The sequence below is a fragment of the Caloenas nicobarica genome, chromosome Z, assembly GCF_036013445.1.
Source record: "Caloenas nicobarica isolate bCalNic1 chromosome Z, bCalNic1.hap1, whole genome shotgun sequence".
Taxonomy (NCBI): Eukaryota; Metazoa; Chordata; class Aves; order Columbiformes; family Columbidae; genus Caloenas; species Caloenas nicobarica.
In genome coordinates, this window is record NC_088284.1 from 85,588,629 (window position 1) to 85,616,067 (window position 27,439).

At 39.7% G+C, this 27,439-nt stretch overlaps 2 protein-coding genes across 3 annotated transcripts in view; both read right to left on the reverse strand.

Annotated features, from left to right (window-relative positions):
- The window catches only part of ASPM (assembly factor for spindle microtubules), a 29,745-nt gene extending 29,266 nt beyond the window's left edge, over positions 1-479 (reverse strand). The window contains exon 1 of the mRNA XM_065656065.1: positions 177-479. Within this exon, the coding sequence (XP_065512137.1) occupies positions 177-479 (303 nt within the window). The remainder of the gene's footprint in view (positions 1-176) is intronic.
- Positions 480-924: 445 nt separating this feature from the next.
- Positions 925-27,236, reverse strand: ZBTB41 (zinc finger and BTB domain containing 41). 2 transcript variants are annotated; one of them, XM_065656068.1, is made up of 11 exons: positions 27,147-27,236; positions 25,218-26,451; positions 23,059-23,266; positions 22,299-22,368; positions 20,201-20,348; positions 19,370-19,499; positions 10,184-10,279; positions 9,542-9,648; positions 8,019-8,124; positions 6,900-6,988; positions 925-6,123 (listed from the first exon to the last, which is right to left on the reverse strand). In XM_065656068.1, the coding sequence occupies exons 2-11, from the start codon at positions 26,338-26,340 to the stop codon at positions 5,483-5,485; spliced, it is 2,718 nt and encodes a 905-aa protein (XP_065512140.1). In that variant the 5' UTR covers positions 26,341-26,451; positions 27,147-27,236; the 3' UTR covers positions 925-5,482. The 2 variants fall into 2 exon arrangements, with proteins under 2 accessions (XP_065512140.1, XP_065512141.1); XM_065656069.1 differs by having other exon boundaries at positions 25,218-26,421; positions 27,147-27,226.
- Between the last annotated feature and the right edge of the window lie 203 nt (positions 27,237-27,439).

The following is a 27,439-nucleotide window of genomic DNA, read 5'->3' on the forward strand; positions in this document are numbered from 1 at the left end:
TGCCCTCTGCCGGGGGGGTATCACGCTGCAAACCGGTAACACCCCTCCCATCGGCGGTGCGGCGCAGGCGGGAGCGGCCCCGCAGGGCACGGCGCGGGGTCCCCTCCCCTGTCACACACCCCCACCCACCGGCCTCGCCTCTGCTGCAGCTTCGCGGCCCCCGCACCGCCCGGTACCTGCACAGGAAAACGGCGATGATCAACGCTGAAGCCCCTGGCAGAAGCCGGGAAGCGGTCGACCACCACATCGACGTCCTCCGCGTTGGGGTTCTCGATGCCCAGGAGGCGCGTGCGGGAGGCGCCCACGCGCAGGCTGCCGAAGCTGAGGAACGGCGGCCGCGAGAAGTGGCTCAGAACCAGCACGGCGGGGGCTTCGTCCGCGTCCTCCTCGCCCCGCCGCGCCGCCCAGCGCCGCCGCGTAGGGCTGGCGGCGGAGCTCGGCTCCCGCACCGCCGCTCCAGAGAAGAAACCCGCGGCCATGCCCGCGGCAGAACCGCAGAGCGGGACCGGTTCCAGCTCCCCGCACGGCCCCGACTCCGCCAGCGCTCCACCACCGCCCCAACCGCCGCGCCTCCGCCCGCCCGTTCAAATGCGGCCTCCCGCCAATCCCCGCGCGGGCCCTCCCCGCCTCCTCGCTTCTCCGCCAATTAGCGCCGGGCGTTTTATTTAAACGGCCCGACCTCGCCGGGGCACGAGAGACGCGCCCCCGCGCGGCAGCGGGAGGAGCGGCCCCGGTCACCCCGCGGAGCTGGTAACGGAGATGGCCAGCGGGAGGTGTGATCGACACAACAAATGGGATTTAGCAACCCCCTTGCTAAAACGCTCTTCCCATGTTAAAATTAAAAAAAAAAAAAATCAAGTAAAGCCGAGTATTTTTCTAAATAAATTTAATTTACAAAATATTTTAAAATAAAAAGTAGAATGAGACGCACACAAATGTGATGAAAAAAATTGCCTCCTCTGTTTATCTTTCGTGAGCTTTAAAACTGAAAGACATACAGAATACTGGGTTTCCACGCTGTTTAAGAGAGGGGCAGAATGCAAATCTTAGCGCAAGCACCCCTGCAAGAAATCCTGTGAAGCGAGCAATGTTAATACAAACAAACTTTACTTTTCCATAACAAACAAAATTACACATAGGACTGAGTACTTCTACATTTACAGTATGCTTCCTAACTTTTCCTTACAGCAAAGAATTCCCCCATAAAAGACAACTTTACTTAAAGACTTCCATCTAAAATACCAACCTATACAGATCACATTCAAAACACGTTATCTGATAAACCAGTGACAAAATATTGAGTTTATTTCACCTTATTCTTTCATATAAAAGGATGAACATTTAAACATGATCAAAATGGTTATGGAGGATTTAAAAATTTTGCCATTGTTACCTTTAATCCATCAAATCCTTCTAAACCAAACCATTTCTTATGAACCATGAAAAAGATCCTTATGGGTTTAAGCAAAGCAACTGCCCTGCATAAATTGTCTGTCATTCCCCATGAATCAACCAAATTACTTAGAGATGATCTTGTAGAAAAAGATTGCATGTGACATCAGTCACATGGACCTGCAGATAAATGTGATCTAATGCCCTCAAGCTTCAGTTGTATGGAGAACATGCAACCTGGATCAGTCACGCATATGTGTTCAATACAGAAAAATTTCACATATTTGTTATCGTTTTCAGGGGAAAAAAACCCCTCTACTCGTCTACAACAGCCTTCTCAGAATTCATCCATAATTTGACATTCATCAACTTCTATAAAGAAACTATTTTAAATTTAAAAACTTGAGGGTCATTTATTCCTTAGCACTCCATAACACATTTCATATTCGATCAAGCAAGTTACGAGGTGATTCAGCTGAAGCATTCTTCAGAGTTCTGGATGTTCTTTCCCATTCGTTACTAGGGAAAAAAGCTTAGCTCTTTGATGATACCAAATACATCTTTTGTCATTTTGGTCTGGCATGACCCGTCCTTAAAAATAACGATCTGAATTATAATCCAGACTAAAGTAGCACTATAATTTTAAGGAAACCACAGCCTTAAAGAAGACATATCGTCACCATTACAATTACTGATGTTCCTCATAAAAAGAACCCATGAGAGTCATACTTCTGTAGGAAAAGTGTCAGTGCTCAAAGAAGAAATTCCAATATAAATAAATAAACTCAACATAAAATCCACTTAAAGAATTAAAGGCAGCAACTCAGTCAACAACCAGAAATTTGTTCAGAAAAAAAAAATACATAATTCAATGTTTAAACAGAATGAGTACAGTAAGTTCTCAGAACCACGTTGCAGTTTAGAGTAGCAACACAGACTCCACTCTTCTCCTCAAAGGTCAGCATGTGGAAAAGACCAACTTTCTGCAATGTGCCACTAATCATCCTTCAGCGATATTTTTAGGAGACCTGCTTCTTCTTTGGCAACAGTCAGCTGAGTCAATGACTGCCAGATAAAACAACAGCCTTTACTGTAAAAGCGCCCTCCAGGTCAACAGGACCTGCACATGTTAAAATGGAGTTTCAACCCCTGCACCCTGTGAGGTGCTGCTCTCCGCCCCTCAACTCCAGCCCTCTTCAGAGGAACTGTCCTCCAGCAAGCAGAGAGCAGCTGCTTCCACCTACCAGATGAAGTATCAGTCCATGAAAATTTACTTTGCTCATATATGAATTTTAAATAGATGTAAAGCCATAAGAATTATAGGTTATGATATTAAAAAAATAAAAACTATGTATCTAGCACATAAGCTTTCCTATTTTCTTTCACTGTCAACTGGCAATGATCCAGCCTGACCAGCAGGTAAAAACACTAACTAGCAGGGTTATCTGCAAATAAAAGAACGCCAAAGAACTAGTAGGTCATTTTTCTAGGAATGACTAGCAATTCTGGTCACCCAAACAGCAAAGATAGTGCTCATTTTTCTGCAAAACAAGTCCTTTTATAACCTGTTCCTTGTTGGGCACCCAAAAACTTGAAGCCCTTTGGAAGATATTTACCTTCATGTTTTCTGAATAACCAAATGAACTAGAGAAAAAGCCATTATTCAGAATATATATAAAAGGCACAATCATGAAAAGAATTTTAAAAGGACATTATCAAGTAAATATGCTCCAAATTCCATTTTAGTATTTTCCTAGAGTGCCTTCTGAACAGACTGGATTTAAAAGAAAAAAATAGTTACCAACTATTTTTAAGCCACTGTTTTGTCAAAATCCTAAATACTTTTTTCTACCATAGGACAGCAAAGACAAGAAATAACAGAGCGTTAGGCTTTTTAGTCTGAGAACGGCACTTACACCATTCATGTCAGGTTATTTTTAACGGTACAATTACAAATGCTGGAAATCAGGTTTCATGTCCATATGAGGTAATACTCATATGATACACACATGGAGACTTGAAAACTACACATAAACTGTCAGTTTTCTAGCCATGGAGTGTAAAGGTGACAGAAACAATTTTGAAAGGAGATGAAGGTGGAGTGAGAAAGCAGGAAGGGTAGTACTTGATAGTGTCCTTTCAGCAGGTGGCATTCAATGGCCTTGTTATTGCTGTGTGTTCATTAGTAATCAGCTTCTTACCAGATGTATTTACAGCACGTCAGTCTGAACATTCCCAGAGCACAGCTCTAAATTTTACTTTAGAGATACAAACATAGAACAGTTAAATATATGTAGTCCTGTTTTAGAAACTGAACTTTTAAAGTTTAGGACTTCTATTGTGCTTCTTTGGCTAAGTCCTATTTAAATATCAATAACACTTAAAATTCTCTAACTCTGCCACTATTTAACAGCTACAGAAATCTTTGGTGTGTTTAGGTTAAGAATCCATTAGGGTACAAGCTTCAAAATATGAACATTCAGGCAGCTCTGGACCTCCTCCTGCCAACTGCTCACCACTGAAGTAGACGGGGATTAAAAGAACCTAAGTATTTAAATAGGATTTAAAATGATCCATGCCACTTAAAAGTTTATAGAACTGGGACGATAAACAAGCTTTTCACCACAGATCACTTGTGCTCAGGTCACTGGCTAAGTTCAACAGTTACAACCATACACATACATCCAATTTCCCATTTTAAAGTTTCATTAACATAATAATTTAAGAAGAGGGAAAACTGCAGAAAATTTTGCCTTAATACGTAATTCTTGCGAGAAATAATGAAGATTATAAAATTACTTCAGATACTTTCTTTGGCATAATATTCACCAAACAAACACAGAATAATTATTTTTAAAGTAGGCTTAACATAGATAGCTTGATGTGGTTAAATTATGCTAGATTTCATGGTGAATTACAGTAGACTTGTAGTTAAAAATGGTTCTTCTGGAAAAAACCCTTATGGCTAGTAAAGAAAAAGCTAAAAATAATTAAAGACATAAAATACTCTCAGGAATTTGACTTTGTTTTATAAACACAGTACAAGAAAATGAGAAACACAAGAATTTCATTAGCAACTCACGAAAAATTTATAATTCCTGATTATTTATTTTTTTAAATAGAAGTTGAGTACTGTTCTGGAAATACTAGCCTTTAAATTTCGTCTCTATCACAGATAACCTGAAAACAGGCATGCTAATGCAGGACCCTGTTATGCTCTAACAAGGGTAAATCATGCCAATCCTTTCTGATTGTTTATAGATAAAAATGATCTTGCAAATATTCCCATTTTTTTCAAATTTAGAGTGCAGGGCACATTTTAGAAGACAAACAAGATTGAAAAAGCAACAAAAAATGCATATTAAAATTGTATAGGACTAACTGTAGACAATCACACAATACCATTGTCTAGATCTTCCCACATAATTCAATGTTAGAGATCAAGGAAGAATTAAGAGGCCAGATTTAGGCAGCCTGATTATACTCAGAGGGATCACCAAACCCCCTGCTTAGTGTCTTCATAAAATATCTGAATGACTTTTCAGAATAATCTAGTTCCTGTGTCCACTGGTTAGGCTCCAGAGTCCAGCAGACTTTAAAACCCTCCAAAAATGCCTGAGGGTTCAAATAAAATTATATTTTCATTTTTATGTGAAACATAATTCAAAGTTTGTGATTTATATCCCTGCCTGCCCTTACACCTTTTTATAAATTGGATACAGTCTGTATTCTTTCAGAATGCTTTCTATTACACTTAAAACATTAACTCAAAGTGAGATGCAGAAGGGCAAACAATTTTTTAAATAGCTAGATATATAATTACATTTCTCAGCCACTATCCTTAAAAGATATCGGAACGTAATTTTTAAAAGACCATCTATAAGATTTTTAAAAACTCTCAAAACCACAAGAAACACTCTTTCAGTATGCATCAAAATGTGCCTAAATGTTCAAATATTATGGAAACAAACCTGTTTTTCCAAAGCTATGCAGAAGACTCATGAGTCCAAATAAAATATAAATCTTAATTGCCATATCAGCCTTCTGTTGGCTAATGGCTTAGTAAATTAGGTGGAATGTTATGGTCTGATCACGAATGTTCATTGTCTGAAATATTCTGTACAGTAGGAGCTGTATCTAGCCCCAGTAGAGTTCCAAGATATGACTGGTCTCTAGGATCCAACATTTGCTCAGGCCTTACAGGATGAACAATATTTGCAGGTTGTGGAGTGAGAGTATATTTCTCTAGAAATGATAGGTCTGTTGCTCGTTGATAATCTGTCTGCTCAGGCTGCGGAGGAAGAATGCCATGGGACTGAGCAGTGTGCTGCACCAGATCAGCTTGTGGATCAGACATCTGAACAGGTACCAGAGTCACAGGCACACATACTTCTGTAGATACATTCTGTAGCAGAGTTTTGGCTTCTGATTGATATGCTTTGGGCTGTTCCACATAGTGTTTAGCCTCTGTTTGGTAAACTTTGTCATCAGAGGTGTACTGAACTGGTAAGGAGACTAGCTTTTCTTCTGAAGATGTCAGTGCCTCTTCTGCAGTCTTTGATCCATGAACATGATCAATATGATATTTCAGCTTGTCTTTTCGTTTAAATGTTGCATTGCAGTGTTGGCAATTAAAAGGTCGAGCATCTGAATGAATAACCATGTGTTTTGTTAATGTCTTCTTAATTCTAAAAGACTGATTACAGATTTGACATTTGTAGGGTTTCTCACCTGTAAAGACAGAGAAGTGAGAATTAGGTGCTCTGAGTAACACCATGTCACAAATAAATATGCAAATACATACATGGATTACAAAACAGAGACCTAGTATAAAACAATTCTACTGAAAAGAAACAGCATATGTTTAGCATCGACTTCAGAATCAAGGGAGCTATTAGAAGTTTGTAAGTTATATTAGCCTACCTTTCTCCTTACATACAATTCTCTCAATATTTGGGATTTCTGTCAGGTACACACAAAGGCAATCACAATATAAACCAAATAAAAAAGGACAGTCTTTAAACTGTTACGATACTGGTATTAAATGAGCTCAATTTGTACTTCTATACACTTCTGAAGGACAATGATTTCCCTAAATATAAGGCAGGAAAAACAAAGTCAGACATATAAGGACATATATCTTTCCAAAGGGATTTCAAGTCCTTGTTTAGATTACCAGTTGAAGCATAATATTCTCTGGACCACAAAAATGATTAGAAGGTCTGGGTAAATTTGGCAAGAACATACACCAGTAAACAAAAGGAAGAGGTGTAGAGAGCATACCACAGCCCTGTGTTGAGGACTATTAGTATTTCAACTGATCCATTCAGAAGGCAGCATTCAGGAACAACCAACATATGAAAAAAAAGAAGTCATCTTGCTGCTTCCTGCTCTCTTGCCCTGAACGCTCAACAACCATAGTGAATAAAATAATTCCATCAATGTTGATGCATAAAAATACATTCCTACATGTTTTGTGGTTTTATTGGGTTTTATTTTATTTTTACCTGAATGCGTCCTAAAATGCATTTCCAAACTTGTTTTCCCTTTAAAAACTTTCTTACAGACTTCGCACTGATGAAATGTTGCTTTATATCTTTAAAGAAGAAAAGACATTTCATGTTAGATACCTTTTTCTTTAAACCAACTAACAATAAAGCTATGTGCACAGTCCCTTCTGAAATCTTTAACTACAAAATAACTGAATATCAAAGTTTTGAAATTTTCTCACTTATGTTCATATTTCCTTGCATCTGCATACCAATAAGGTCAATTAGATTCTTTTCTATATTCAGTCGTATTCTCTGCTGGGATTGGCACTTAGTATTTATTCAAAGAGCGAAACCCACTAAAACTTCTTTTCTGACTCCAAAAATAACCTTAAGTAACAGTTTCTGCCCAACGTCCAAAACAGGCTTTCACTTTGGCAGAATTACGCCATAAATGAAATACTAGGAACGGGATAGGCTACTGGCTACCAAGAAAAACCAGAGAGAGTTAGCAGACAATGCACTATACTTTCGACACAGACACATCTGTAGTGGCTTCTACACAGTGCTAATGAGTAGAAGCAGCTAAAACATATCATTTGAAAAACAACTAGGTCTCAGTTAATTTTAAGATCTCTGAAAGGCTTATTTTTGGAGCTCAAGAATTTAAAAACCCTATTGCACTTTCTATTTATAGACATAACTTGGGTTTAAAAGTTTTTACCTACTTTCAGAGCCACTAATCTGCTGTCAGCTTCTACAATACCTAACTGTGGGATAGTCGTTACAGCACTTAAATGATGTATAATAATTTAGTCTAACTAGTCTGCAATGACAATATTACAACAAACCATCCATTTAGAACAACATCAAGACAGCTAATTGACAGATGAAAATTTTATCCCTTTTTATGTTTTTATTTACTTAATTATGCTACAAAGAAAACATCTTGCTTAAATTGTGAAAGCAATTTTCTCACATCCACTTCAAACCATAATAGTGATACTTCTATGAAGACTAAGGGAATGGGCATGACAAACACACAGACTTCTACAATTCTGCACAAACATGCAAGTCCCAGCAAAATCAGTTACAGTACAAAAGTTATTTAGGCAGTTATAAAAATCCCACACTTACTTCTGCCAGACTTTTTCTCCTAGATGAACGCTTTTATAATGAACAGTAAGGTGATCTCTACGGCCAAAACATTTTCCACATTCCTCACACTGATGTGCTTTTTCACCTACAAGAGCAAAATTCAATAAATTTCAGTTAAATATTCTGGAACTTGTTAAACGTCTAAGAGCTGTAATTGTAAAACATACAGTAGATCCATGTTCAGAGTCCAGCCAATCAAAGTCTTCCATACGTTACTCAGAGAAACATTCTGTTACCAACAAACAAAACTCAGGAAGTAGGTTGGTTCTACCAGAGTAAGGATTTTTACTACTTGTTATATATGACTATTACTGACTATTTGTCCTTTCTACAAAGAAATTAATGTTCATGAGTCATGAGAGGTACAAGTGAATGACCAGGAATCTACTCTCTTCATTATGACCTGAAACGTGGTATCTTCAGTAATTCAGGGGCTTTAAAAGAGAAGCTTATTTAAACATACCAATTATTTTCAGCTACTAATTTTTAGAACTTAAAATTACATCACAGTATTCATATTTTTCATTATCCTGATTTACATAGTTACCTTTTTCTTTTATGGTGCTGTTTAAAAGTATCTTGATTCTTTTTAGTCATCTTGAGATCTTCCACAAAGTGGTAGAATATTTCTTCTCATGTAAGTAGGAGGAGTGTGGACAGTCAAAGAATGTAACTTTCTAGAGGGGGGAAAAGCAAATAGAGTAGAAAAGAGGATTTTTTTGTTGTTGTACTTGAGTTTTCAAAGATTTCTTTATTTTATAGCAGACATTATGATTTCAAACACCAAACAGGAAGCTGTCCTTCAAATAAAGGCTCAGGAAGTTTAGACTCTGATCACTTTCATATTCTCATGCTGCCTAGAAAGCATTTTGCCTCCTAGAAGGCAGGCCCTTTGGAGCCTGTTCTGAAAAAGTCCCTAGTGAATCTTTGCTCTTACTAGATTTTTATTACCTTTCTGCTCTCAGTGCAACAGAAAGGATTATTTTTTCCTTCCTCCTGGTCACCCCCATTTTGCTCTTCTCATTGACTCCCACCATCTTCCTTCTCTCTTTCCCGTAACAGAGACTTCAGAAACATCTCTTTGATGTTCTTACATTAAAGTGATCAGTGTACAAACTTTGACAGAGATTGTGACAGCTTCTTCTATGTTGTGGTAATAATATTTCACACAATTGCTATTAAAAAAAAGAAATCTGAACTCATTAAAAAAAATCCTCCTTTTTCACTTTTGCTTTTTTTATTATTATTTTTAAAGCAAGACACTGTTACATGTTTTTGACTGTCCCTTGGCTTTCTATGTTAATATGGAGGAAACACTTGGCTTTTAAACCTTGAGAATGCGTAAGATTAACCCTATTTTATTAGACCTTAAAAACAGCGAGAGGAACTTTTACCAGGCCTAAAACATTGCATTGCCTGAAAAAAAAATCCATAATTAATTTTTTATTTGATCGTATTTCGGAATAGCAAATTAAAAGCCAATTTTCAGAGAAAATGCCTACCTGAGTGTATTTTTTTGTGTTTTGTCAGATGGTCATGCCGAATAAATGTTTTCCCACATTCTTCGCATTCATATCTCTTGTCATCATGGTGGACTCTTAGATGAAGTCTGCATATTTATAGTCATAAATATAATCATAAAATGCAATTTTGTTAACATCATCTTTACTGCTAATTCAGTGCAAAATACCAGAAAATACAGTTTTAGTGCTTCACACAAATATCAGGAAATAACTTTCAGTTGAGGTATGCTTAAACCGCTCTTTGAAAACAAGAGAGAACAGAGCTAAACTCTCATATCTGATGTTAATTTAGCAGGATATTTTAGTCTTCTGCTTGTTTTGCTTTGAATAACAAAGACGCAACAGTTTTACATGTGCAAGAAAGTCAACTTGGATACAAGATTTGTATGGGATTTTGTCTGTGTTTAAACCATCAATGTCTTGTATTAAAAAGGAAATGACTTCTCACAGATTATTAACATATTTTCATTATTTAATCACGTTTAAAGCATTTGCTAATACTCTTTGAGTTGGAATAAATCAAACCACATCCATTATGTAGAATTACACTGATGACATGAATGCATATACATCACCAAATCAGTGAGACAATTTAGAAGCTTACTTAATAAAAATCTGTACCTGTAAGAGCTTCCATGACGAAAACTCTGCCCACAAATACTGCAAAGATGAGGCTTCTCTCCACTGTGAATTCTCAGATGTTCTTTCAAGGTTGTTCTGTTTAAAATAAAGGCAGTAAAATTTAATTTTAAGCAATAGCACTGCCATGTTAAAGTGAAACAGACTATCAATTTCTTTAACTTTGATGCATCACAATATATCCAAATAACTGCATCAATTTATTCAGATACACACATATATACATACATTCAAGGGCAGTATAGCAACTTATCTACTAACTACTGTGCCTAGAAACAATACAAGCAAAGAAACAAAACATCATCCCAACATACATTTGGACGACATACATTAAAGAAAACATAATTTTCAACACTATTTTCTGTGTAATAATTTCCTTGTTATTATATGTATAAAGCCAGAGCTTTAAAGTCAGACTTGAAAGAGATCTAGATCATGGATGTTCATTTAACCTAACTAAGCACAGGGCTTATTTAAATACATATATATTTATAAACACACACATATATAAGTCTACTTTTTTAATTGCATTTCCAATGTAAAAAGGAAAAGTGCATGCAGGTGAAAATTCCTCTCGAGCAAAGGAATCAGACAACAAAGTTTACTGTATACACAGCTGGTAAGTGTGTGAACTAAACAAAAGAGAAAGTTCTTTGATCTCCTTCCAGTGATTATTAAAGTGCTTATTATCAAAGATACTTCTATGCTTTACACAAAAAAATTACCTTTTCTAATGACCAAGAACATTTACCTATTCAACTGCCTTACATAACAAAAGAAACTTGATGTATTTAAACATATTGACTTTTTTTAAACAGAAGTTCTTCTTGCATTTCAAAGTGAGCTTTATATAATTATTTGTGCTTTATAGCTTGTTTGTTTACTATTTCGTTATTGCATTAGTATATTTTCTTTTAACACATGCATAAGCTATTGACCAAACTACTAGAAAATACACACCACCACCAAAACCCATTAAGGATAAATCTTCCTCTTAAAAGACTTCCAGGTGTTTTTGCCACTCACTCGGGGTGGCGGGGGGGGCGGGGAAATCAAGAAAACATACTGCAGTACACAAGCTCAGATCTTTTCATATTCCCCAAAGAGAACATAACTTGAATCTCAGTCGTATGTGGAGGACTATGGTGGGTCCGTGGATTCTCTGACGGAGAGCGTGGGAACAGAGATCAGCCTTGAAGATATTAAGGCCTACCCGTGAGAAAGATGGGAGTAAAGGAGTATCCGGAGATATTAAGGTGTACCCGTGAGAGAGAAGGGATGTACCCGTGAGAGAGAAGGGAGTAGAAGAGTAACATTGATGACAGAAAAATTAGCCAATGAGATGTTACTGCTGTAACTTGTAACCAATAGTGAAGAGACACATGAATTGGTAAAACTGTATAAAAATGCGCTTGTGGCAATAAATGGCATCTACTACTTTCATCCTGGAAGAACTTGGTCTATGTCGTTTGTCCATCTCAACCACGACATATGGTGACCCTGACGTGATCCTGCATGAAGAAGGATCTCGCATGAAGAAGAGACAGCAGTGAAGCTGTGACAGCCGATGACGAGCTGGGGAGACGGAGCCTGGTACAGCTGATACAGCAGGGGGGAGCTGCCAAAGATCCAGATCCTTGAAAAGACACCATACCAAGAGTAGGTGAGCTACCGGGAACACAGGGGTGAACTTATCTAAAGAAGAGGGTATTATATTATCTACATGGAAATTGCTTCTGAAGAAGCAGGGTATTAGCCTTCTGGAACTGACTTTACGAAGGACGTTACTATAGGGCAAAGCACTACCCAAAGATCCAAACAAACAACTGAACTGTTAATGACATGGCACTTGTTGCTAAAGACTTTGAGAGGATTAAAAGAGCAACGGGAACAGCCAGAGATAGCGGAGGGGGGTGGCTTCCCTGGGCTAGATTTGGAGGAAAAAAAAAAAAGAGTGCACTGTTCCAAATCCCTAACGATTCTCCAGCACCGTTCAAGTCTGCGTTATCTGATCACTCGGATGAGGGTCTGCAGCATTTTCTTGAAAAGTTAAAAAGAAAAGGAATATGTGTACATGTTGCTCCGAGATCAGATAAAAACCATGAAAGACTCAAGCAAAATTAGACCTATGCAATGTAACAGCTATAGATCATTTAGGACGGAACAATGGGGATTTGTTGAAAGGGGCAGGTATCCTCCAACTCTTGGAAGAGACACTAATTGGCACACCACAATTACAGGCGCGATTAGTTTTTGAAATCCTGAGGCAGCCAGCAGACCATGCATATCAAGCTATGATAAAGGTGCCTGAAACCGACAAAGCAGCCAAATTCTTCACGACTATTAAACACAGTCTCAATGAGAATTACATACAGTTTATTGACCATCTTCAAGAGGCCATCAATAAGCAGGTTGAAAACTTAGAAGCTAAGGAAGCACCAGTGTTGAAATTAGCAATAGAGAATGCTAATGTTTGCTATCAACGTGCTATCTGCGAATTTTACAGTACATATTACATGCTTCTGTGTATTGCCTCTCTAAAAATCAAGCAGCTTGTCAGGAATGTGAGTTAACTGTTTTACTGGTTGTTGGGTTTTTGTGGTATTGATTATGTAAGTGCGCCGTAAAACCTTCTCCCCACTTTTCCCACTCGCGCTGCAAGCAGCCCTGTGCTTCCTGCCCTCCCTCCCTCTTCTCATGGTTTTTTACTTATGAGATGGGGTCGGAAATGACTGTTTTCAGTTGTGTTCCTAAGAAGTCGGTATTGGGAGGTGTTTTAGAACATAGGAAAGCACTTGGAAATATGAGGAAAGAGGATCTTGTGAAATATTGACATCAGTGGTGGCTGCTGTATAAGTTAAATGATTGGGAAAACTGGCCGGAGAATAGAACCTTTAAGTATCTTTAAGTATAACACAGCAATCATAGATGTCTTCCTTGTTAGCCTGTTTTCTTTGTGGGTATCTGTTTAAGCATGTTGCAGTTTTAGTAGGTCTTTGTCTGTTGTGTGGTAGGGTGAGTTCGCGGACTGTTAAATAATGAAAATCCATGGACTCAAAATGTGCATTTTGTGATAATACAGAAGATCATGAGTAATTTAGTTCTTTACTGTGCGAATGTGATGATAAAATCTTGTCTGTAAGAGCTGTTACTTTTCTTTCTAGCATGCTAGCTTTATTCCAGCATTCAGACTTGTGCAACTCTGTGATAGGCTGTCTCTCATCTTGGTGTACTGAATTTGGCTCTTCTGTATGCACACCAGGTAAAGAATCCTGTTTTGGGGATAACAGTTGTAGCACGCCAGATGAGACACTAATAAAAGCCTTGCCCAGTCCAGCTTGCTAAGGCAGCGGGGGGGCAGGTGCCGATTGGGCTCCAGCGCGCGCTGACCTGTTTTGTCAGAGAGACCCAGTGGCACCTCTACCTGGCTGAGCGGTAAGCTGTCCAAAGGTGCAATGCAAAAATCAAGATATTGTCTTGAATAAGTGTAATTGTGATCCATCTGCATATTTGAACTTGGTATTTGGTTTTCATATCTGAGCTCAGCATTTTAGTTTGCGCATATATATATATTGGTACCAAAAGAATTTTGTTAGGGGAGATAATTACAAAATGGGAACCAGTTCCACTACTAAAATATCACTTTGCTGCCCCTTAGGATGCATCCTTACACATTAGAGTAACTTTTGGGGAAATATTCTGATAAAAGAAAACTTGACACTATATTGTATTTGAATGTGGCTTGAATGTGGACTTCTGGATTTTAATGCTGTATTGCAATTAATGTTGTTCTACAGAATTTTAGAAAAAATTGGATGAAGTACAGTACTGTAAGTTAATTTGCTCTTATTGTTATCTAATAATTTTGAGACCAGAAAAGAATTTAAACTGTTAAACTCTGATTCGCTTTGAAAAAAAACAAACAAACACGCACACGCACACACACACAAAAAAAACCAAAACCAAAAAAACACCAAACAAACAAAAAAAACCCACCACCAAACCTAAATGCTATGATGGATGTGAACTTGGTATTGTATGAGGTTGTATTTAAAAGCTGCTAGAATATGAACTGATTTGGATCTAGGAAAATGGAATAATGGATTGATGTTTAATATGCTGGTTTTTGACATCTGTAAAGTGTAAAAGGTAAATGGAGCTAAGGAAGGTAGCTATTGCTGAGCTAATTGGAATTGCATATAAAGTGTATTATGTTTGGAATGAAATGAGAAAACAAAAAAGACAAAATATCCCAGGCCTGTGCCGTCCAGCTTGAACATAAATTTCAGGCCTGTGTCAAGCTGCAAGATAAACTCAGCTCATTGTAACCCAGCAGTCCAGCAACTCCTCCTTAGCACCAGCGATTGCACCATCTGTGTGGCCTTGGCTGTATCTAAACTGCAGAAAAAAAAAAAAAAAAAAGGAACAACTTGGTTGCCCACTGCTAAGCGGAGAAAGGGGGGCTTTATTCCCCCTCCATCTTTTTTTTTCTGGAGTGTTGTCATCCATCCTTGTGGCACTGCGTTGCTTCTCGGCTCTGAATCAGGGGTTGTCAGTGCTGTTTCTTTTTGCTTCTGTCTTGTTTCTTAGGTTCTGGCACATTTGGGGAAAGAGCTGATCGTTTTGCCTCCTTGCTGAAGTCAGTCTTTTCACGCTGGCCAGCTTTTTGGGGGATCAGAGTGCTGAGTGCTTCTCTGGGTCAGACTGGTACTAATTTGGGTGTGTAGTTTGGACTGATTTATTTTCATGCTGGGCTAGAGATCTCACCATCTCAGATGGGGGTGAGAGGGAGGCTTTATTCCCCCCCGCCCGCCCCCCCCCAAGCAATGTTACTGCTAGAGAACTGTAATACTGCATGAAGGAGTCTGAGGGTGAAATTTAAAGGCATCACCAGTAGATCCATAGTTGTAAGAGACTTCTTAGTAAATTCGCCGTACTAGTTTTAGAGGAAGGAAGGAAGGAAGGAAGGACGGAAGGATGGAAGGAAGGAAGGAAGGAAGGACGGAAGGAAGGAAGGAAGGCAGGAAGGAAGGAAGGAAGGCAGGCAGGAAGGAAGGAAGGCAGGAAGGAAGGCAGGAAGGCAGGAAGGAAGGCAGGAAGGCAGGCAGGAAGGCAGGAAGGCAGGCAGGCAGGAAGGCAGGCAGGAAGGCAGGCAGGCAGCAAGGCAGGCAGGAAGGCAGGCAGCAAGGCAGGCAGGAAGGAAGGCAGGAAGGAAGGCAGGAAGGAAGGCAGGAAGGCAGGAAGGCAGGCAGGAAGGCAGGAAGGCAGGAAGGAAGGAAGGAAGGCAGGAAGGAAGGCAGGAAGGAAGGAAGGCAGGAAGGAAGGAAGGCAGGAAGGAAGGCAGGCAGGAAGAAAGGCAGGAAGGCAGGAAGAAAGGCAGGAAGAAAGGCAGGAAGGCAGGCAGGAAGGCAGGAAGGCAGGCAGGAAGGCAGGAAGGCAGGAAGAAAGGCAGGAAGGCAGGAAGAAAGGCAGGAAGGCAGGAAGGCAGGCAGGAAGGAAGGCAGGCAGGAAGGCAGGCAGGAAGGCAGGCAGGCAGGCAGGAAGGCAGGCAGGCAGGCAGGAAGGCAGGCAGGAAGGCAGGCAGGCAGGCAGGAAGGCAGGCAGGAAGGCAGGCAGGAAGGAAGGCAGGCCAGCCATTTTTTGAAACCAATGGATGCCAAATTTGGAAAAAAGTTTTAACAACTGAATTCTCGTATTTGCCAGAAAGTCCTATACCTCTCTTAGGTCAAGATTTGTTAAGTAAATTGTAAGCTCAAATAACGTTTTCTGAGAATTCTGTTTAGTTGCATGTCCTACAAGAAGCTGCTTGGATGGTGCAGATCTGCTTGCTTCAAGTGAGAAATCTCCAAGGAAAATTTCGAATGCTGTATATCCATCCGTATTGGCAGCCAATGTTTCAGTAAAGCCAACACCACATTGATAGAACTGAAACAGGACTTCAATCCGGTAAGGGAAAACAATATCCAATAAATATGACAGCCAAAATGGAGCTAGAGACTTTGATGAATAACTTTATGACAACCTTACAGGCTAACTGCATTTGATTGGACTTGCAGTTTTGTCTATTTATAGCTACAACATAGAAACAATCTGTGGCTACTGTGGGACAGTATGACGAGAATGCTAACGAACTGATATACTGATTGTTACTCTGATCAAGAAATGCAGGGAATGAATTTACGTCTTAATAGGCCATGATCCTTTTGTCATATACGTACCATTTGTGAAATCTAATTTTGATTTTTTTTATTTGCAACCTATGTCCTTGTAAATTGCACTAGCTGATTTTCTTAACGGTATAGCTTTTGGCATGTAAATTGCTGCAGAACCTGCAAGTCTTTTACACCAGGTCACAGACCATACTTGTATTTGGTCTGATCTCATATGCTTGCATAGTTTTTTGTTGATAGTTCAGGGAACTCTCATAAAGCTGTAGTGGTCTGGCATGAAGATAACAATTGGCATCATTCTGTAAAAATTATTGAAGGTTCAACCCAATTAGTAGAACTTGGCACAGCTCTACATTACTTAAAGCTTTTTAAAGAGGAACCTCTAAATTTGGTTTGTGATTCTGAGTATGTAGTCAAGGTCCAACGTACGCATCTGATTCTGAAATTTTTTTTTTAAAACAAAAACAGGGAGAAGTAGGGGAAACACCACAAAACTGATTGTCAAAAGCATTGTATGTGATGAATCACTTATATCTAAGTGGTGCAGCCCAAATTCCCCCTGTGATGAAACACTTTACAAGTATGACCCGAAAACATGCTAAATCAGAAAGAACCTACATTAGTTATGGTCAAATCACTAGTTAATGGTCAATGGGAAGGGCCACATCAATTGATAACCTGGGGGAGAGGCTATGCTTGTGTCTTTACAAATAAAGGGCCGCAATGGTTGCTGGCGCGAAATGTGAAACCTGTGTTATCTTCCTGACGATGATTGCTGCAGCTGCTGTGTTTTGGATGCCTGCACAGACAAAGACTAACATGTGGATTACTTTAGCCAATACGACCGGCCAGGACTCTATATGCCTAGCTATGGCATCTCCAGAAAACCCGTTCCACACATGCTCGGTTGGCATCTCCCTTGATGACTACAGCAGCATCACACGATTGTTTCAAAATAGTGGTCAGTGCAGAGGCATTGCAACAAACTGTAATAATACCAACATGGCACTTGGGATTAATTGCCTCCTGGTAGCAGATATTGAACCACAGGAACTGGAATTTCTGGGATCTATGCCCATGGACGCTTGTATCCAGCTGGTTTGTGAACAGTGTCAGAACAATATACAAGAGCATTAATGGATAAAACTGCAAAATGTTAATGCTACCCTTGGTGACTATAGAAATGAAACTCGATGGTGTAATGCTTCGCAGAAGAATCCAAGGAGTGCCGTTGATAATGTGGGACAGCAACCTCGAAAACTCCTGTATGGTGTATTCTTGATCTGCGGAGACAGAGCCTCGACAGGAATTCCTTCTAATGCTGTTGAATGACTGTGTAGTTTGGGATGATTAACTCTCTTAACACCCAATGCATCCATGATAGTAGACCACAGAAGAGCAACACAGGAAAAACGTTTTTTGCATAGATATAAGTCAAAGTGTGATGATAACGTAGATCTTTGGGGATCGGGATTAAGGGTTTTAGGATCTCTTGTACCTGGTGTTGGCACAGCTCAAGCTTTAAATACTTTAGAAAAATTAGTATGTTGGCTAGCTAAGCAAACTAACAGAACTTCTAAGGCTTTAAGTGGGCTTTTGTTAGATGTAGATTCTGTAAGACATGCTGCACTGCAGAGTAGAGCCGCAATAGACTTTTTCTTATTAGCTCAAGGACATGGGTGTGAAGATTTTGACGGTATATGCAATAAATTGCTTAGTGGTTGGAGGCTTTCAGCGTGGTTGTTATCAGTAGTGAAAATGGGACTGATTGTTTTGATGATTGCTGTGATTGTGTTACTAATGTTGCCATGCAAGATTTCTCTGCTGCAAAGGGCCCTGCAGCGGACAATGGAGGCAATTTTTTTAGCATAAAAACAAAAAGGGGGAATTGTGGAGGACTATGGTGGGTCCGTGGATTCTCTGACGGAGAGCGTGGGAACAGAGATCAGCCTTGAAGATATTAAGGCCTACCCGTGAGAAAGATGGGAGTAAAGGAGTACCCGGAGATATTAAGGTGTACCCGTGAGAGAGAAGGGAATAGAAGAGTAACATTGATGACAGAAAAATTAGCCAATGAGATGTTACTGCTGTAACTTGTAACCAATAGTGAAGAGACACATGAATTGGTAGAACTGTATAAAAATGCACTTGTGGCAATAAATGGCATCTACTACTTTCATCCTGGAAGAACTTAGTCTATGTCGTTTGTCCGTCTCAACCACAACAGTCGTAGTTATTGGTATGAAGCTGTTTTTCCATCAAAATAAAAAAAATTTTAAAAAAAGGCTCCTTGTTTCAGAACCTAAACATAAATCACCATCTGGAAAACTCAAAAGATGTCCTTTATAGAGCAGTGCAAGACACCTGCACTGAAGCCATTGAAAATTCACATTTTTTCCCCTCATATGTGTAGAATAGAAATAGGGGGGCAGGAGAGGAGAATCCTATTTCTACAGCTTTTCTATGCTCTTTTTCTGTATACTGAAATTTATAAGCCAACTTTTAGAGCTTCCACTTTTCAAAGCTCTAAATTACCATTTTTTTTCTCCATTTAGAGAAGCAGCAGCAAAGGTCATACAGTATTATTATATCTTCCATGAAACCGTGTTTGTAGAAGTACAATTTCTTCTTAGTAATTTTCACCAGTGTTCCTATCCTCATCAGTGTCGTTACCAAAACACCTAAGGCAGAAAACTCTTTCTCAAAGAAATGCAAGATGTTCTTGTACAACACAGGAACCTTAAGTGAAGTGAATTAGAGGTAAATCTTTCTTAATATAGTTCCATCTCATAACTTATTACCTACAGTTGTCATCCTTAATTTTAGAGGTGATCAGATCACATACCTGTGGCTCTGACACTACCTTTGAATATACCAGCCCTCTGAAATGGTCTCATTTATGTTAAAATCTCAAAGCTAAAGCATACTCAGAATCAAGCAAAGCACCCAAAGTATTCTTCTGTTCTGCTGAAGTTAAAGTAGCCATGCAACTCCTTACCGCTCCCTCACAGATTTTCCACAGATGAAACATGTCCATTTTCTCTTTCCACCATGAGTACATTCTATATGGCGTTTCAGATTTCCTGTATCATTAAATTGGCGGCCACAAATATCACAAGGAAATGGTCCTACAAGGAGACAGACACACACAGTATTAACTGTCAGTTAAACCAGACGAGATGCACAGACCGGTTATTTGTGAAAACTCTGATCAATTTACAAAGCACAAGTTTTGTCTAACAAATGATTAATGTTTACTCCAGTCAGCATACATTAGACTTCGTGTACTTTCTGCTTGGATAAGTTATTTATAATACCTGGTATTTTGGCCTGTTTCATGATTGTAAAGCAAAAAATTAGAATTAATAGTCAAAAGTAATTCAGCCCAACCAAATTCCCACCACTATAATTAATCTAGTTCCTAAATGACAGAAATAATTAGCAGTAATAAAAAAGTCCTTGGAATACTTCAGGAGGAAAGAAAAAGGTCTCTGGAAAACTTCAGGAAGAATCTGACTCCATAGTTGAGAACCAATTTAATGCAAAAAAGTTTTAAGACAAAACTAACCTTAATTCTTCTTCCTCTCCAAAAACTTGCATTTACTTAGGTACAATGTAATGCCTCAAAAAGACAGCTGAACAGAAAAGTAGAAAACCAACCAACAAAACCAAACCAAACCAGAACCAAACCCACAAGACCCCACAAAACCGGAAAAGAGAGAACTGGAATAGGAGATGGGGTGGAAACAAGACTGATCAGGATATACAATGGTAGAGGAGGGTTCTACTTTAAATCTATTGTTTACATGTCAGAAGGAGGTTTTTATACCAAGATGGAACTTTTCTTGATGTTTCAGTCTCGCAAATCGGGATTTAAAGTGCTCTTCACAGTAGGTACACTTAAAGGGTTTATCCTGAGAGTGAAGGATCATATGCTCTTCTAAATGAGGTCTTCGAGTGAAAGATTTCTTACAGATCTAAAATGACAATACACTTTGTCAAAGATACATCAGTTAGAACCAGATTTTTTCCTATTCATAAACTCTAACAGATTAGTTCATCTGCTCTTTGCAGCAATGTAAGCTCAAACAGGTATTAACCAAAAGCATACTCTATCCCAACTTGTAAAGCCTTGCAGTCAACATCAAAAAATCTGTGTTCTACATAAACCCTAGAGGATTGCACTGTATAAATTAGGATGCCGATCCACAGCTGCCTAAATCAAACTACTGGCAACTCCTGCATACAGTTACATGTTCCACCCCCTCTTCTGTCCACTGACTCCAGCCCTCACCAGACTCTTTTCCTAGGCTGTTTCAATACAGTAACTCGGCAGAAAATAATCGAATGGGAAAAAAGCAAATAGCTTTGGTTTGGTTTTGGATGCTGGAACAGCCGAGTTGGACTGTAGTAAAAGCTGTTGTATAATAGTATAAGCTACTGTAGAACTAGAGTCACACCTGTTGCTTTATTTCCTCTGGGAAACTCTCCAATAGCGTGTATTAAAGAGAAAATGACAAGACCACTGGCCCTCATTTCCTCCTTGGTGAGCGATTATTTCTCCTGGATATACCCCTGAGCGAGCCCTTGTCCTCACCCCAGGCAAAGAATTATTTCTTCTGGGTACCCTTCAGTGAGAGAGATGTCTTCTGAGTGAGTGTGTGCACACTTTGGATCATCATTCCTGTGTTGCTCTGTAGTAATAATATCTCCAACTGGTATATTGAACCTGCAGTTTATCAAATGTTGTTGGAGTGCTGATTGATTTTGGATTACCCATGCCCTGCTTTGCATTGGTTTCAGTTCCAAATTAAAGTTGGTTTAAGCTCATCATTTGCTTGGAGTCATTTTGAGGTGCCTCCATGACAACCAAATTCATCAAATGATTCATCTAGTAAGATTACTTTTGGGGAAATGAACATCAACAATGTTGCATGATTGATTCTCACTATTAAAGCGTTTCTTATCTAGTAACAAACAGAATCGGTAGTAGTTCACACAACATAACTTCATCTGGAAGAGAATTTCCTTTGGTCAACCATGTAATATCTCCAACCATGGTACCATCATCAGCAGATGATCACTACAAATTCCTACAGCTGATATCTCCCAACCTTCTACTATATGTTTATAAGTGAAAGTTCATAAATAAGGCGAGATTAGTAATTATATTACAGCACTTAATATTCCAAAAATTCAGGATCATATAGCAGTTTGCATAAACAAAACAGCTGTCCTGGGGAAAAAAAAAAAAGGTCAACTAATTCCCTTAAAAACAAACAAACCAACCAACCACATGTGAAACCTTAAAATATTATTTGGCAGCAGTCAGACAGAGAATAAAAGTTCTACAAATTCCTCTATACAGTAGATGCAGTTTCACACATATACGTCTCCTGGGCAAAACCAAGGAAAGGATTCTACGATTTTACACCTAGAGATAAATTTAGTACAAATTTACAAGTCTGTTGATGTGCATATGCAGCTAAATGAGAAAGCATTTCACATTAACATATATTTTCCTCCACTATTGAGAGAGCCTTCCAAAAAAAGTCTAATTTACAGTCAGTGTTTGATGTGTATAATTGATGGCAGAGTAAATACTCTGGTTTAAAAGTATTCATAACACTCAAGTCTAATGACCTACAAAGTGATGGATTTTTAACCACAATAATAGCTGATCACATGAAAAAATAGTACCTTCAGCTATTTTAGAATTCCACTTGGTACTATCAACTTGGTCACAAGCTGTATATACAGAACAAAGTTCAGTCTTCCAATCAGGGCATAAAGAGGAAATTTGTACCATCATTTACAAAGCTTACTATCACAAAAAACACATACCATATTTTCACTTAAGTACTCAAGTCACAAACCAGCATAGTATCTATACGAAAAAAACCGAAAAGTACTGAAGTATTACTTACATCGCATTTCCAACCTTCACTCTTTGTCTTCTTGATAGAAAGAAACTCTTGTACGCTCTCTGGATGAAACCTAGGAGAAGACAGAAGCTGAAAGTAGTTATAACTTTCTAAGATGACGATCATCCAAATACTAAATATCTATTTGTAAACTTTCTGTGTCACGAAAGTTGATCAACAAAGCAGCAGAACAGAATACTGATAATTAAACAATTCTAAAGGCACGAGTAACTGGAAGGCAGCATTGACCATAGACTCCTATAGAATCACACATGACAATTGGTAAGACAGAGGACAGTTTCAATTATAATGCTTTATGGATATTTGCAATGAAAGAGAAAAAAAGTGGTATGTAAATAATACTACCTCATCATTAGACCTGTCATAAACAAATTATTCACCTAAATATTATCATTAACAGTACAGCATCAACATCTAAAACTAAAGATATTTTATTCTTCCTCCAGACTAAAAGCAACACAGGTAATTATTAAGACTGTTCTTTCTGACTGGCTGCTAGCTTTCTAAAATTTACAGTAAAAACCTATGGTAGAATTCCCACAGAACTGCTATTGCTAATTTAGTCAGTCTCTATGTTCTCCTTATGGCAGGTTAGTCAATACTGCTAGACCCCATGTCCTTTGAAAAAACAGTTATAGAAATAAAGCAGAACATGCCATGTGCATACATAGATTTACCTTCACCTTTGAACTGAAAAAAACCCAGTTCTTCAGAAATGCAAGACAAATTTGCTCATACTTGCCTCTTCACGTGCTTTGCTAAAGTCTTTCTGCTTGCATGCAGCTTATTGCAGTAGGGACATTTGTGTTCCTTCTTATGAAAGTCAGTATCGCTAGAGTGTTTCTTTCTGTGCACTGTCAGGTTGGACTTTGTTGAATAGCGCTGATGACATATATCACACTCAAAAGGCTTCTCACCCGTGTGTACACGTGTATGGCTCTCATATTTGCCTATAGAACAACAAAAAAACCTATTAGCCTAAATTGTAACAGGTATCAACTACAATAGACACATTTGGGGTTTGTTCTGTAATATCTCTCAGATGCAGTCAAGGTCTAAGTACCTTCCTCACACATCTAAAGATTCTTACTGGTTTACACCACTGAAAACTGTACAGTGACACATATGCTTTTTACCCAAGGTTCCTCCACACACTTCCACCTAATCTATTTTTAAGATAGAGAGTAAAAATAAAGAGGCTCTGTATTACTGTTAATTCGGTGCGAGGGTTGCGAGTCCCTGTCATTCAACCCTATAGCACATTCTGGTTTTAAGTATTCAAAGTTATACTACTACTCTTTCATTACACTGTTTGTGATGTACTTTTTCAGAACAGGGAACAGCCTCGTAACAAATTGGTATTTTTAAACTACTTGCAAATAACAAAACACTGAACGAATGATACAGACCCTTGCAAATGATCTATATTTGGGACCCAAGTTATTACCATAAATGAAGATACTAGTCTCCCACTTCTTTCATAACACTTGTATTCCCTGTTCTGTTTGCCCGTTTTCTTCTGAGGATCTACCCACCTAAAGCTAACTGCAGGCTCTCTGCTTTGTACTAGATTTTTTTTCTCTGTAGAATACACATCATACTTCCAGGAGGGAGATAAAGTGGGAAAAAAAAAAAAAGTACTATAGCTCCTAAATTCAATATACAAACCAATTGTCTACAGAAATACAAGCTTCTGAAGAAATACTTTATGTATCACTTGTTTTAATGCTATTTCTCATGTATTTTTGAGCACAAAACTAGAATTCTAAGTCATGAAAGTGCAAAGATAAAAGGACTTCCAATGTGTACAAAACCAAAATGTACCATTACAACCCTAAATACAAGCCACTTACTTCTGCACAGTAGCCTTTCAATATTAATAACAAAGCTCTCACGTTCATAAAATTTCCTGTGTGGCTTTAAGATATGGCATTATAAGTACAGTTAAATCTCACACTTTTAATGTTAAATAGCCTCTATAATATAATTCGTGACCTTGGAAATTTTGTTTCACCTCAGCAAGATAAGCACACTGTGTGCGAGTAGGAATTAAGATACACATGAGCCCCACCCCGTTTTCATCATCTCCTCAAATCTCAAAATTATGAAAGACCCATCTATTATAAGAACACAAAAAAATGCCTAACACTATGAGGAACTCTTTCTTTCTCAACTCCCATGATTGAAAGGAAGTCAATACCTTATGTAACCGTAATTCAGCATTAATTCCAGCTGAAAGAACACCAAAATTCTGAAGTACAGTAGCAATTTACTTTTAACACAAGAAAGGAAAGCAGAAAAGCTGGAATTTTAACTCTTCTGATATCCCGAGTAACCATACATCTAGACTGACCATAAAACAATCAATCCTAATAGAACAGATTAAGCTGACGGAATTATTTAGTGTTAACTACAAACTAGAAAAATCATGCTAGAAGTTAGAGTGACTAGGTCCTAAGCATTTACACATCTTGTAGAAGAATTTTAGCCTGTTTGACAATGGTGCTGTTTTACTTCAGAAATAACGACAGCTGTTACTTAATTTGGCAGAAGATACAAGTTTCAGACTTGGTTGAATTTATCATTAAATATCTTGCCATATTTTCCTCCTTTTTCAATGCTTTTACATACCATGCTAACAGCCAGAATCCAGAGCAGTGAAAGAAAAATAAATTTAGCATTTGCAGATTTTTCAAATAATGCACTCAGTTCATTTATTGAAACTGTTTAGCACCACAGACATAATACATTCAGAAAAATTAGCAGCATATTGGATCAGTGAGACAATCCAGAAATTCTGGGCTTCACTCCCTAGGACAGAGAAAAAGCTCAGTTTATTTCCCATGCAAATAGCACCATCATATGGTAAAAAGGAAAGAGATCAACCTGACCAGCTCTTACCTATGCGATCGAATTTTTTGTCACACTTGGGACACTGCAGTAGTTTTTTACTACTGCTTTGAATGATGACTGGAGCTAAGCCTTCAGGAATATTTCCCACTGAATCAACCGCCTCAGAACTCTCTTCAGTATCATTCTGTTCTTTTTCGCTTTGTTCTTCAGATTCTGAATCTTCACCTGACATTTCCTCTTCCTGTCCCTCTTCATCAGCATTGCATTCACTTTCACTGTCTTCAAATTCGCTTCTTTCAGATGTTTCCTTGTCAGAACTGGCTTTTTCCAGATTGCTGTCAGAGGCATCAGCACTTTCATTGTCACTGTTGTCAAATTTAGCTGGACATTTACGGTTTCTCATAGAACGTCTAGTGGTAAAGTCCGCCTTCTCAACCATCTTTAACCCATGTTTTTTTTCCAGTGAAAGGGATCTGTGGGCTTTAGCCAGATGATTTTCTAAGGACTTCTTGTAACAGAAGCTTCGACCACAAAAAGTGCACTGATGACTATTTAATAGTTTACCTGTCAGTTCACTGAGTGTTTCTACTGGTGTAGGTGCATCAGTTACCACATCAGTCTGTACATTAGAAACACTTTCATTATTTAGTAACTTCACTGCATCTATGATATCTAAAAATTTTGCTGCTTCCAGCACTAACGGAATTTCATTTTTATACACAAAAAACTCGGAGGTGTAGAGAAACTCAAGCAAATGCTGAAAGACAGAATGAGTTACATGATCTAACGTGACGACGTTCGTGCTTGGATTTTTGCTCAAACAGGCATGAAAATAACTACTCCCAACAGCCACTACAACTTTGTGAGCACTGAATTCTTTTCCTTCTACAATTATAAGTAAATCACAGAATGATGGATGCTTCTGTCTATCAGCATTTAAGTATTTAAGTAGATTTTTGTTATATTGCAATGAGCTTAGGAGCTTTCTTTGTTCTGATGACAATGAAAGTTCTTGGGAAGATTCGAGCTGATCTGCAGGAGCTATTTCTGCAGACTTTGAGATAATGTCTTGTGCAGACTCTACTACAAGAATCTGTTCTGAAGTATCTTTCTCATGGCCGAGATGAACTTTTTCGTTTACATTTGCAGCGAGCCGTCTCCTTTTCTTCATTGCAGAAGTACAACTCTAAAATCAGGAGCTTCATAGGTGATTGGCAAAAAATTCTCTTGAAGACTGGGTTCTGCTCCAGACCTTGAGAAAATACAACAGTGATTTCATAATCTGCAAAAGAATTATGATTAATGTTACTCACAGCACTTAACCATAACTTTTTTTTTTAAATTAATGCTTTCTGTGCTTCACTCTTCATCTACCCTACATACCTCGAGCATTTATTAAATCAGTAAAATCTCATCACTTCCCATTCCTGACCATGGCATAACACTACTCGGAGCAGGTGAACCGACACCGCCTACTATTAGAGCTGAAGAGGCGGCCGGGGCTGGTTTTGCTGGTCTCCGCGCCGCACACAGCCTGTGCAATCCTCCGGGACGGGCGTGCACTCTTGTTGTTGTTATTATCACACCAAAGCGCACTCGCTTCCGTTTAACCCCAACACGCGAACCGACCGTCCCGCTTTTCCCGCCGGCCGCCCGGCCCCTCAGGCCGGCCCGGAGACCCGCCCGCCGCCCGCCAGGGCTGCCCGGGCACCGCCGCGGCCCCGGCCCCGCGCCTGTCACCGCCAAATGTCAGACGCGCGGCCGGGCTCCCCGCCCCCTCGGCCTGGGCCGCGCACGGGGCCTTTGTCCCCGCAGCACCAGCAGGTCCGGCGAGCGGGGCCCTGCGGCATCAAGATCGGAGGCAAAGAGCACGCCCCGGACCGGCCTCCCCGGTCCCGTCGAGCGGGACATAAAATGGCCGCGCCCCTCCGCCAGGCCCACCCCCGCCCGCAGCCCCGGCGGGGCGGCCTCACGCACCTGCGCGGCGCCGGGCGCTCCCCGGGCCCGCTCGGCCGATAAAGGCCGCTGCACCCCGCGCCCGCAACCGCTTCCGCCGCTTCCGGGTCCCGGCGCCGCGCGCAGTCTCGCTCCGTGCGCCGGAGTGAGCGGGCCGGGGGCGGGGGAGGGGGGGGGGTGGCGGTGTCACTTCTGAGCATGCGCGGGCGACGCCTCAGCGGGGTCCTAGAGGGAGACGGCCGGGCAGTGCCCCGCCCCGCCAGGCACCTCCAGCGCGTCCCTGCCCCCTCCCGCGGCTGCCGGGCCGCTGCCGC

Bases quoted from the DNA above. Each gene is read 5' to 3' on its own strand.
- ZBTB41 (XM_065656068.1), bottom strand. From the start codon at position 26,340: ATGAAGAAAAGGAGACGGCTCGCTGCAAATGTAAACGAAAAAGTTCAT. The intron at 8,125-9,541 runs GTAGGCATTTTC...TTGCTCTTGTAG, and splicing joins ACACAAAAAAATACACTCAG to GTGAAAAAGCACATCAGTGT. The intron at 6,989-8,018 runs GTAAGTGTGGGA...TCTTCTTTAAAG, and splicing joins GGAGAAAAAGTCTGGCAGAA to ATATAAAGCAACATTTCATC.